Below are 12,616 nucleotides of genomic sequence, written 5' to 3'. Positions count from 1 at the left end.
AAAAATACGCCTCAGAAAACACTAGAAATGCAGGCAACAAGCTTCAAAATAGCACAGCCGTCAGTGAAACTTCAGATACCGAAATTATCTAACAGATATTTCAAACGGTGGAAGAAGTTTAACTGGCGATGTTCTGGGAAGATTATGCCTTCCTTCCTGTTGACATGGAGCGAGTTATCCCGGCTAGGCGAGATAAATCGTCGCGAGGAAAATATGGACCTAAAAATACTTGACATAGAAAACCTGATCGACTGATCCTCTCTCGGAGGTATGTAAATTGTTTATGAATATAAAATAACGGTTTACTGCTCTCACGATGATGAACTTTGTGCAACAGACGAGAGTTGATCTCGTATCTTCCCCAAACCATCTAGCATTGTATCTAATGTCTTTTTACTTAGTTCTACATTTAAACTTTTCAATTCGGGTAACCTGTTCTCGTCACAAGGATTCTCCTGGATCTGCAAGAAATATACAAGAATATGATTCAACAAATAGCCAAGGCCAGTGAGACCAACCCAAGGACTGAGGAGAAATTTCGGCAATGAGTATGGCGCGTCTAGCATTTTTTTTCTGTCGCGTCTCGTACATATCGCGAGGGTCTTTTAACAGTTTCTCAAACCTTGTAAATACCACAGTTCAACACAGAGCGATCAAAAAAGGGGGACGGTATAACTTTTTAGCCAAAGTATCACTCGAGCATCTTCCGAGTAGCATACCTGGCCCTATAGCAGGGTTTTTGCCCCTATTCAAGTCCGTTTTACTATAAACGTGTCCCGCCCTACGGTGTCCTTGCATGACTTTTAATATTGTACTGACTTCATAGGAATGATAGGATTGATGAAAGGGACCTTAAAATGCACCAAATCTACGACGCGGACGTGAAGTACTACTTTTGTTACTTCCATAGTTTCACAACAGGAGTAAAAATTATAGACAAAGTCAGAGGCGTATTGAAAGCAGCGTGTAAAACAGATTAAAACTGGGTTCCTAATAGCTACTAGTGGCTGTTTTCATGTCACGTCCGCATCGTAGATTTGGTGCATCTTAAGGTTCCTAATATATGCAGATTAGGACAGGTTTTCTTTTCGATTAATTTGGAGTTAATTTTAGCCGTCGTCGTCGCGTCTCCGTCGTAAATCTTAAGCTCCTAATTCCAGAGTTGGTCTAATAATTGTGGCTATGATTAGAGTAATCGCCAGATATGATTATAATTCTTACCTTAAGTTGGATTAGACATGTTGGCATGGACATCCTTTGAATGGCGTCAGATGATGTCTTAACATCGACTCTCCAGTCAAAATCCACCAGTTTTGGCAAAGAAACTACAAAAAAGTCAAAAGTTGTTCACCGAAACCGTATGATACTTTTAGTTTTTTGCAATATGTACATTGTAACATTCTATCTTCAGAACTTCTCAATTTACGGAGTTATACCAAGAAATATACGGTTGACTATTTACCTTGGTTAGCCATGGATAGTGACCTCCATTCTGGCCTAGAGAAAGAAATACGTAGTTAAATTAGTTATAGTTCGCAAAACTACAAAATTCATTGGATTGATACTGTGTCTGTTTGTGACTAATTCCTTATCCTCAGTCTTTGCTAATTATATTACATTATGTAGAATTGAAACAGCAATGAAAATATCGACACAACCAAATTAATGTGATGATGCTACTCTCAGTTGCTAGGCGGGCGAGCTAAAAAGTTAACTTGATGACGGTGGGAATCGAACCCGCGACCTTTGATGCAACTGAGCTACGGTGGTCAAGCTCATTTTCAGCTAGCCCTGTTGGTAACTCATGTAGCACCATAACAATATCAATACACCTGAGTCATATGCACTACCACTATGTACTATAAAAGAAGTTTGGAAGGCGCAGTGTTCCTGTAGATTTGACATCAAAACCTTGGCAAATCAGTACTAGCTACGTTCTCAGTTGAACAACATAGCTAATATCTCTTGAAATAAACTTTAGTTACGTTTTAAATACTAAAAAAATACGACAACAAACTTACATGTTTTCTGCAATAATCTTCGCAAGCAAATCTTTCAAGTTTTTATGAAAATCCCCTGAAAAAAACAGATACAGAATGATGGTTAGAATCAGTTTCATGACACGTTTGGGAGAACATACATGTTATGTTTAACTGCAGCAAGCATATAATCCGAAAATTAACATCTTGAAACTAAAATATAGGTCAAAACTTTCTTGTCTGAGAAAAGTTTAGTGATAGCTATTTCAATTTAATCATCCTAATGCTGATTTTGAAATTTATAACCCCCCAACGTCGGGGATTTTCTTAGTAGCGGCAGCAAGCATATACTTCGGCTGGGAAATATTAAATGTACGCAATATGCCAATGAAGCGCTTTTACACGATCAAATTTTGTTTTAACGATTTCCTATCCTGCAGCATGTGATTGAGTGTTTTCAAACACAGCACAATAACGCTGCATAAAATGAAATGCATTTGCCAAAGAAAATTTGATGGTCTACAAGTTGGTGTTTACAAGGTCTAATTTTGTCGGATCCAACTCACTTCTGACCTAGGGAGTAAAGTCGCGGTTACCAACAAAGCAGTATTGCATTGGTTTTAGTTGCTCTTGGCCTATCATACACACATTGCAAGACAACAGACAGTAAAACATCCATCAGAAGTCAATTGGATCCAACAAAATTGGATCATGTGAAAAGACCTTAAAACAAAAGCACTGAAAGGCGAAAGCTCTTGACTCCTTTAAGATAAGGGGAACAATGCTGAAGCAGTTTATAGGGGGGCACTCCAGACATTATAAAGGTGCCTTCATGGCCGGCAGTTTGGGATAAATAAATTTTATAGGAATGCAAAAGATTTGGTAGATGTTGAATTTAGCACATTCATGATATTTCCCAAATTATGAAGTGACTAGCCAGACTAGGTCCTCATTCTTATGCTTCAATGAAAAAATGGCAACAAGTGGAGCTACATGATACCTGGAAATGATGTGGTAATAGACGGTCTGTCAATTAAGCCTTCGTACAAGCAATGTTTTACCAATTGCTGTAAACTGCAAAATAGTTGTACAGCCTCTGTCTTTTCACAACCCAAATTCTCAGTGATTGAACCATAGACTACTGCAGGAGCTACAAGTAATGAAAGAAGTAAAATTCAGGTCTTAATTGGGCCAAGGGTATGCAGAGAAACCCATAGGGAGCCCAAATTTGGCCAGTGATAATTTGAACATGATAAATCTTCACAAATTAACATGACAAATCACCCAACATACAGCACATTGAAAAAAGCCATATTCAGATGTACTCATTTATCTGTACATGAAAGAAGGCCTTTCAATAAATGTAGCCTAACTATGTAGCCTGGCTAAAACTGGCTGGCCCGTCTCCTAGCTATGAACTGGCCCTAAGTTAGATAATTTATGTATATTCAAATACTATCTTCAGCAAGCACCTAACCAGTAAAACTAACAATTGATGCCATAATTATACCTTCTTCATTCCTATATTTGTAGGCATCATTGATTAACTTTCCAACAACATCCTTGGATTTAGCCTGAAGTGTTACATGTTCAAAGTTAAAAACAGCATTCATTCAATTGCTACCCCCAGAGAATAAACGCAATGTATTAATTCTTATCATAAGAATTGACTCTTTTTCAGCCCCATTCAATTATGAAACAAAATTTCAAATTTTAACAGTACTTATACCGATATATGATTTTACTTTACATTGTTTGAATAATCACATTGTATATGAATTGGTACCAGTTCATGTGTTCATGATGATTTTTGTACATTTTATTATAATAACATATATAAACAAGCTGCAAGCATGGCTGACACTCATTAACGAATTAGAGTTTTTATGGAGGTTTTCACCATCCTTAAGGGTCTATACTTTTAGAAAATCAAGAATACCAAAATAATTATATAAAAGAATTACAAAATAGATAGAAATGTTCAAGTAAAACGTAAGAGCATTGGGCACAGACCACTCATTAGTGTATTAAGGGCCATGCAAATGACAAAGATATAACATCCGATCAATGGCTGCATGTCTAAATGTGTTCTAAGAAACCATATGCTGAAGCAGCTGAACTTAATTCTCTACTTAATTTGCTGCTAAGGAGATAAAATGTTAATGGTTGCACATGCCAACATACAAAGTAAGCTCATGCCAAATATCTTTGGTGCAGTATACACAGAATGGGTTTACTTGACTTGACCATTGACTTGACAGATTGAGGTATTGTAATCATACACTTTTAGAAAATTTTCAGAACATGGTATTTAAAATGACAGCCGAATGATTGCAGTCATTGATGAAATTGACTTTTCACTATACAATATAGAATTTGCCTAAAATACCCCCATTCTGCATCAGAGAACGACCATGCAGGCTCCTGTCAGAACATGTTAAACTTGCTTCCTGCCTGAGCCACCTTAATTGTTATAGTCACAGAAAATAGTATAATGATACTTTCATAATTTAGCTTTATTTTTACTAAGGTTTCCTCTTTTTAATAAATAAAATGTGATTTTCATCAACTCACCTTTAAAAGAACATTTAAAGGAGGGAAATTCAGCTGACCCAGAACCACCATCTCTTACCAAGACTTTCTCAATGATTGGTCTTCGTCTGTGTCTTCGGCCTCTTCCGCTTCTGAAAACGACGTTTTTTACGCGTAGTGCGAGTCGGGTGGACTAGCGTTCCCGGGAATATTTTAAAATGGCGGCGGTAAGTGAATTTTAAACCATGTGCTTTTTGTAGTTATTATATAGCTTAGTTTTCACACAATCTGCGTGTTTTTATAGCAGTTTTGTAGTCAAGTGTGTCGAATTGCATTAGGGGTTGTTTTCATTCTTTTAATATTCCAAAAATTGGCAAATATTATATAGCATTCTGCTTGGCAACTGCATGTACTTTGTATAAATTGTTGACATTTGATACGAACAGTTCAAACGAAATGGAAGTAAAACGCGAGATTATGAGTCATATCATGTAATATGTAATAGTCGTATAATGTGAACCATGCTCATAAGGGTATGGTGCTATCTGTCTTTGAAACTATAAAGAATTAAAGATAGATCGTAGATACATGTACATCAATTCTGCCAGTTAATTTTCATCAAGTGTTCTTGTAATTATGCGATATCCTGCTTTCTTGCCCCATATGGATAAGTTGTGTGATATGTGTTATTTAGAAAGACTTTGCAAACATACCATGCTTACATGTACAATACGTATAAATTTCTCAAGCTATATTATTTCAAGTAATTAAATTAGACATGACTTCAATTTTAATGCCAAATTTATAAAATTGTAGTCTTTTTATGAAATCAATCTCTCCATGTGATGGCATAAAATTCTAGTAGTATTGTTTTCATACAGGCAGATTTTCCATGATACTATAAGAATTCCTGACAATAACATCAATTTATCTGGTTGTTTAGGCAGCAGCAGCAAAAGTCCAAGAAGTTAGAGACATCACAAGAATTGAAAGAATTGGTAGGATGATTCTTTAATTCATTCAAATTAAAGTAAATTACCTGATGGTTGAAGGTTTATAGGCAGTTCAATTTAAAAAATTTTTGAAAACCGAACCGAACCTGGAAACTGGAACCAAAGATTACCACCAATATGGATTATTTATTATTTAGGTGCTCATTCACACATCAGAGGTCTGGGATTAGATGATGCTTTGGAGGCAAGACAGGTAATTATGCAATAAAAAGACACTGTATTCATAAATATTGCTGTATGCCATTATAGAAATATGGGAAAGAGTATAGTATATATAACATAGTTGTCTTTTGACTAAGGTTACAGTATGTGCACAAGAGCATCGTTTTCGAGCGTTTTCAAAAACCTTTTACTTGTTTTATTGTTTAGATGCCCTCTCCACACGATCCAACAAAAATATGCTTAATATATTATTGTTAAATTAGCTTAAACTTCTATTGTAAATTGACTGTTTTTGAAACCATTTTGGCACAAAAACGAATGTGAAACATTCAACAAGGTTACCCTGGGCACATAGCCTAAGTTAACAACCAAATTGCCCAATCAAAATTGTATACATTAAAGTAAACTGCAATTTAAATACTTTTAAAAATTGTATATTTGATGGAGCCACCTTAATAGATAGTATTTAGTGAACTTCCATGGATGCATGGCATCCTCTAAGGATAGTTTTGTTGTTCAAAGGTTTCTCAAGGAATGGTTGGTCAAATATCAGCCAGAAGAGCAGCTGGGATTATCCTAGAAATGATTAAGGTTAGTGCTTGAGTGGAGAAAAGCCCCACACAGGCATCGGCATCCTTGTTTAAACTTTAGCGGGCAGTTACATGTGCTATCTGTAGACTATTGAAAAAAATGCTTGAATTAACGAAGTGTTCGAAATACTGAGAAAACGTGAGCAGTTCGTAAGAAATTAATGTTCGTATTTTACAACTTTGGATGTCTCAGGAGTATATAGAATTGCAAGTTGCAAGAAAGGTTCCATAGTGTAACAGCGCATTTACGTTGAATCTAAGTTGCACTGAAAATAGGGGAAATTTTAGAGCGTACCTGAAAAACTACTGTTTAGAGCCCGTTTTAGCATGAAGACGTGAACGTCAAAAACGACGTGAAAATGGCAAAAAAAATGGCGTGCTGCGTCTATGGACATGCCACACCATTTATTCGCAATTTAACGTCGTCTTTGACGTTCACGTCCTCGTGCTAAATCTCCCTACTACTGTAGGTTCTCCGTGGTTCTTCTTTTGATTTGCGTCAACCAACGACTCCAAATTTCTGCTCTCTACTTCATAACAGAACAAATTACTTTACAATCAAAGCAGATATTTAAGATTTTCACTTCTTATAAAAGCAATCTGGTGTTGTTTTAGGAAGGAAAAATTGCAGGAAGAGCAGTTCTCATCGCTGGACAACCAGGCACTGGAAAGACGGCGCTGGCAATGGGTGAGTAGCTACATACTTGTATTTCTAAATTTGAAAATTACCTGTATGCAGTATGTCCCTAAGAATAATGAATTGTTTCTTCACGTTTGGCTCCTCTCCCTAGTCATTCAGTATATCAGAGGGTGAAAATGATTAGAGACAGGGCTGTAAAGGAATTTTAAAATTTTAGTTGCTCTTTTTGTTTCCTACATATGCCCACTTACACGTGCCTAAATCTTTTTGCAGAGCACGCGTATAAGCCACAATAGTGGTGTCTTTGCAGCTTTGGCAATCAACCGTCCCTATACATATTTTCAGCTGCCCTTTTTCTTAACCAAAAGTGCCCCTGGAATCTGGTGCCCCCCAATCTCTGAATGCTTCCTAAGCCCCTGATTAGAGACATAGTTACATCGGTCTTACCAAGTCGGATCTCGTACCGGAGATTAACGCCTGTATTTTTTAGGTATGGCTCAGTCGTTGGGTCCAGACACACCATTCACCAGTATCGCTGGTAGTGAGATCTTTTCTTTGGAGATGAGTAAAACTGAAGCCCTCACTCAAGCTTTTAGACGTTCAATTGGTGTTAGAATCAAGTATGTTGAACGCAGATCTTACCAGAACATGCATTTTGTAAACATGATTTTCTTTTCCTCCGTATCCGCAGAAACAATTATTTGTAGCATTGCCCGGTGGGACGGTGTACATTTTAACTAATCCTTCCCTTCGATCCGAATTACTTTTTGGAATTAGCTACTTTTCCAAATTTTGCAATACAGAAACATGTACATTATTCGACTAATACATAGATATACATGTACCTAAGTGAAGAACATTTTTACTCATTTACATTTCTGCATGACTTGATTGAATCGTGTGTAATGAGCTTGACATGGACGTTCTGTTCTATCTCATGTTGTAGTTTTATTATAGTTTAATTGCGTGTTTATGCATGCAAGACCCCTGTGGGTACATGAAAAATGTTTTTTATTGCATTAATGCAATGATTTTAACACACAACCTCATCATTTCATGTTTTGTTTGACGTACCAGGGAAGAAACAGAAATAATCGAAGGTGAAGTTGTTGAGATACAAATTGACAGACCAGCCACTGGAACGGTAAGGAACACCAGAAAACCTTTTATAATATAGTTCATTTGGTTTATAGTGACCTGCCTGGTATATGAAACCTTTTTTTAAAAATATCTCAATTATAAAAGCATCTTCATACTATAAACCGTTTCACAACCATTGCTCTACATTGCTATTTCATTTCTTGCAGGGTTCAAAACTGGGCAAACTAACTTTAAAAACAACAGAAATGGAGACTATTTATGATCTGGGAACAAAAATGATTGAGTCGATTACGAAGGAGAAAGTACAAGCTGGGTAAGAATTCCATGAAAACATGCGAATGTTTCGCTTGCGGAAATATTTCTCTACAAGTGGAGAGCGTGATGCTATCACTTGGCTCGCAATTTACTAACTAAAATACTCATGTCGCATTTATAGAGACGTCATCACAATTGATAAAGCAACAGGAAAGATTTCAAAACTAGGAAGATCTTTCACAAGAGCGCGAGATTACGATGCCATGGGAGCTGAGGTATTCCTATTATTATAAGTAGCTACTACATTCTTAATATAAGTAATTCAGCTTGTACACGGCGTGAGTATTTAGTACTGCAAAGCTTTCGGTCCGTTAACCCGGGCCTTCATCAGTGCAACTTTATATATTACACTGATGAAGGCCCGGGTTAACGGACCGAAAGCTTTACAGTATTAAACACTTACGTGGTGTACCTACAAGCTGATTTACTTATCTTGTGATATCACCAAGCAATGTTATTACACTATTCTTGACAAGAATAGTGTAATAACATTGCTTGGTGATAATTTCTTGTTATCTAATGCGGTTTATCAGCTTTTGTGAACAAAATAGATTTCCAAGGAATTTCGAGGTAGCCTTGCCCTGCGTTGCCCTAAATTTTACAATAATTATTCAATGCAATTCAAATTCTATTCCCAAAAATTTCGGCTTATGGGTATATGAAAACCCACACCATAAACATAAAATCGGTATATATCGTCCATCTTTCTGTTAAAAATTACGCTGGAGATTTATATTTTCTTTCAATAATATTTCAGACAAAGTTTATTCAGTGTCCTGAAGGTGAACTACAAAAGAGAAAAGAGGTTGTCCACACCGTGACACTTCATGAGATTGATGTCATCAATAGTAGGACCCAGGGATTTCTAGCGCTCTTTTCAGGTATCGTGTAATGAGGAATAAAATAATCCAGAACATTCAAATGCACGGCGTTTGAGATATTCAATGGAGTTGGGACAAACAGCCGTGACTTGAGGATTGTTGTGCAAATTACAGCCCACTATTCTACCAATTTTATAATTAATATTCTAGACAACTAAATGCTCCGCGCATGAGACTATTAATGGCACATCACTGTGTTTGGTAAAAAGCATTTTAGCTGGATAATCGTCACTAACGGGACAGTGGTGTAAATTAAACTCTTCCTCGCAATTATACTGTATTGTTAAAGCGGTCCTAGGGAGCTTTTGTATTTCGGTACAGACAGATTACTGGCATTTTAGAGTTACAATTTTTGTAGCTGTATCAATTTGACAACGGGTTAAAGAAATCACTGATCTGCGGATAGCACAACCATTAATAAGTTTCTTTCCGTGTATTAAGGTGACACTGGTGAGATAAAAGGTGAAGTTCGAGAACAAATCAATGCGAAGGTCGCTGAATGGAGAGAAGAAGGAAAAGCTGAGATAGTTCCTGGGGTAGGTTTCTTTATTTATTGTATCATACTCGGGCCTTTTTTTTGGAAATTGTCAACCAGATTGCCGATCAATTGTCGTGTCCGGACTGCAATCTTGAAACCAGGGTGCTTCACAGGATCAGAAGGTGAAAACCAGGGGCCGGTTGTTCAAAAGCCAGTTAACGCTAACCCAGGGTTAAAAATGCCTAACCCAGGGTTAAATTTTAAACCTTGGTTGATTTGCGTTGCACAAAGCTCGGTTAGCATTAACCTTGGGTTAAAATTGATAAAAAAATTAACCCTGCTAGCGAGGAGGGTTAACTTTTTAATCCTGGGTTAACTTCGATTCAAAATGGATGAATAAGGAGCTGAAACACGTAAACACGTATAATTCGTCATGAATTAAACAATTTTGAGAGGTTTAACGAATAATTTCGACAGCAAAGAATTATTTAAGTTTGACTTCGTTCGATTTCAGCTGATGTATTGATTTATTTATCTTCGCTTCAATGCAATACACGATAAATAAATACAACCGTACAAATTGAAAAATCGTAATCGAAATATTTGTTTTGGATGCCAAAATTCGATTCTTTTGATTAGCAGCAAGTGGTAAGGCTACGCTTGTTCCTGAATTTTGAATAATCAAAGAATGCCTGAAATTTTAAAATAGATTGTTTATAATATGCATTGCTTAATTTTGTTTCACATCGCGAGTCGCGACATTGTTTATCATACAAAATGGCCTTTCATTTCGAATCTTTCCAAAATTCCATGCACGGAAATTGCTGTTCAAAACAACGTCCCTTCGACCCTGCCCTCACGGCATATAATCTTTCGACTAACAATATATCCTCGTCGGGTAAAGTTTTGACGCTCGTTTATTGACCAATCGAAAACGTTCTTATATCCAATTTAGTCCTTAAAATACATTTAATCTTAGGTTAAATATTTTAACCCTGGGTTAACTAACCTTACCGCTAACCCTGCTTTGAACAACACAGTTTTAACCCAGGTTTAGCTAACCTAGGGTTAAGGATTTTAACCCAGGTTTAGCACTAACCCAGGGTTAAATTTAACCTGCTTTTGAACAACCGGCCCCAGGCGTTGTTGCTTGGAGTTTATTGATTGTTTTTACTATATTTCACTAGGTTTTATTCGTTGACGAAGTGCATATGTTGGATATAGAATGTTTTTCATTTCTAAACCGTGCTTTGGAAAGTGATATGTCTCCTATTCTTATAATGGCCACTAACAGAGGAATAACAAAGTAATGATAAACATATATTTCACTATAATTTTATTACACTAACGTCAAGTACCATGATAGTGATTTCATTTCGCTTATCAATTTACACACAGGCCACGCTATACGCGACTAAAAAAGTTGTTCCTGGTTGATAAAGACTAAGGAATAAGTTTTTTTAATTTTGCGTGGCAATAATGGTAGTAATTTAAGACTTAAAATCATTAGTGGTTCCCGGACGGGCTTACGGACCGAAAGCTCTTGCAAAACTATTTATACTACTGTGTACCTTTCACAAATAAAATCATAAGTTAAGACTATAAGCAATGCTGTGCAGCATCTCAAGAGCATGCATGGTTATTATCAATTTGCAGCAAAGTGCATGTTATGCGTAGCAGAACTGGTCGCTGCGACTTAAAAACAACGGTATTCGTGGGTTGCAGTACAACATTGTTCTTCAGTTTTCATCAACCTAAGCATTTTTAGCTGCATGTGTGGTTGGTTTCTGCGCCAGCTACTAGCTATTAACTCTCGCATGAATACCATTCTTATTCCTCTTCAGAATCCGAGGTACAAACTACACCAGTCCTCACGGCATTCCACTTGATCTTCTTGATCGTCTACTTATTATAACAACCACACCTTATGAAGCGAACGAATTGAAACAGATCTTAGCCATAAGGTAACCCAATATCTATATAAATTATAACATTACTCTATTGAACTAATTCACGCGTGTTTTTTAATACGAAAAACACGTAACAACGACAACGTTAGAAACCTTAGAAAGATTTCATTAACGATTTCATAATTTCATTCTGAAGATGTGAAGAAGAGGATGTTGAGATTGGAGAAGAAGCCATGGGAGTCTTAACTAAGATTGGACAGGAAACATCTTTGAGATATGCTATACAACTAATTACCGCTGCTAGTTTGGTCTGTAGAAAAAGAAAGGTAGACCCTTTTATATCATTTTATCACTCCTATCCTTCATTTTGACCAATTGGCTTTTCCCTATCTACACCACTCCCTCTCCACCATGCACCACTTCCACCGCCATTCACAACTTTGCCCTCCACTATGACCACTCAGCATCGCCATTCAAGAGGAGTGTCGTATTACACCTGTATTTTAAAACACACTAGCTTTTAGCACGGAACGGTACAATAACCTAGTACTCGTTCCAGACTTCATTCCAACATAACTGTTTGGTTAGTCAAGTTTCAAATAACCCGTCATTAATCACATCAATATTTGCTGTATTATTCCAGGGTACAGAAGTGGAGATTGACGATATTAAACGTGTGTATTCGTTATTCCTTGATGAATGTCGTTCATCCCAGTTTCTTAAAGAATATCAACAAGAATTCATGTTCAGCGAAGAAACAACGACATCGCAAGAACCAACTCCAGTTGATTCGATGGAAACTGAGACTGCTTCTTAGATATGAACCTAACTTTGTTTCTCAATATAATAACTTTACATAACATTGCGCATTTTTATCATAGCTTTCATTTCATCCCTGTTGTCTCGACTAAAGTCATGGTGCAAATGGTGGATATGTATATCCTAGGCTAGTGGACCCCGAAGGGCGGTATTCTGGGCATGCCGGCAACGGTATAGGTGTTCATTTGAAAATCAT

General features: G+C 36.8%; 2 protein-coding genes across 2 annotated transcripts; one reads left to right on the top strand and one right to left on the bottom strand.

Moving 5' to 3' along the window:
- Positions 1-247: 247 nt before the first annotated feature.
- On the bottom strand, positions 248-4,631 carry LOC114519790 (COMM domain-containing protein 9-like). Its single transcript, XM_028539967.1, has 7 exons — positions 4,554-4,631; positions 3,490-3,553; positions 2,980-3,129; positions 2,022-2,076; positions 1,463-1,497; positions 1,222-1,325; positions 248-461 (listed from the first exon to the last, which is right to left on the bottom strand). Exons 1-7 carry the CDS (start codon positions 4,602-4,604, stop codon positions 312-314), a joined length of 609 nt encoding a protein of 202 aa, XP_028395768.1. The 5' UTR covers positions 4,605-4,631; the 3' UTR covers positions 248-311.
- Positions 4,632-4,690: 59 nt separating this feature from the next.
- Positions 4,691-12,555, top strand: LOC114519782 (ruvB-like 2). Its single transcript, XM_028539954.1, has 15 exons — positions 4,691-4,738; positions 5,455-5,509; positions 5,662-5,717; positions 6,209-6,277; positions 6,892-6,964; positions 7,407-7,536; positions 7,994-8,060; positions 8,224-8,330; positions 8,454-8,547; positions 9,090-9,213; positions 9,655-9,749; positions 10,879-10,997; positions 11,536-11,655; positions 11,798-11,927; positions 12,245-12,555. The coding sequence occupies exons 1-15, from the start codon at positions 4,730-4,732 to the stop codon at positions 12,416-12,418; spliced, it is 1,422 nt and encodes a 473-aa protein (XP_028395755.1). The 5' UTR covers positions 4,691-4,729; the 3' UTR covers positions 12,419-12,555.
- Positions 12,556-12,616: the final 61 nt, after the last annotated feature.

This window comes from Dendronephthya gigantea, unplaced genomic scaffold, assembly GCF_004324835.1.
Source record: "Dendronephthya gigantea isolate DGI-Jeju-01 unplaced genomic scaffold, DenGig_1.0 000014F, whole genome shotgun sequence".
In the NCBI taxonomy this organism is placed as follows: Eukaryota; Metazoa; Cnidaria; class Anthozoa; order Malacalcyonacea; family Nephtheidae; genus Dendronephthya; species Dendronephthya gigantea.
Note: the sequence above shows the minus strand (reverse complement) of the source record. Positions and strands in the feature narration are given on the sequence as shown.

Bases quoted from the DNA above. Each gene is read 5' to 3' on its own strand.
- LOC114519782 (XM_028539954.1), top strand. The intron at 10,998-11,535 runs GTAATGATAAAC...ATTCCTCTTCAG, and splicing joins ACTAACAGAGGAATAACAAA to AATCCGAGGTACAAACTACA. The intron at 11,656-11,797 runs GTAACCCAATAT...TTCATTCTGAAG, and splicing joins AAACAGATCTTAGCCATAAG to ATGTGAAGAAGAGGATGTTG.
- LOC114519790 (XM_028539967.1), bottom strand. From the start codon at position 4,604: ATGGTGGTTCTGGGTCAGCTGAATTTCCCTCCTTTAAATGTTCTTTTA. The intron at 3,130-3,489 runs GTATAATTATGG...CATTACTTGTAG, and splicing joins CAAATATAGGAATGAAGAAG to CTCCTGCAGTAGTCTATGGT. The intron at 462-1,221 runs GTAAGAATTATA...TATTTCTTGCAG, and splicing joins CATGTCTAATCCAACTTAAG to ATCCAGGAGAATCCTTGTGA.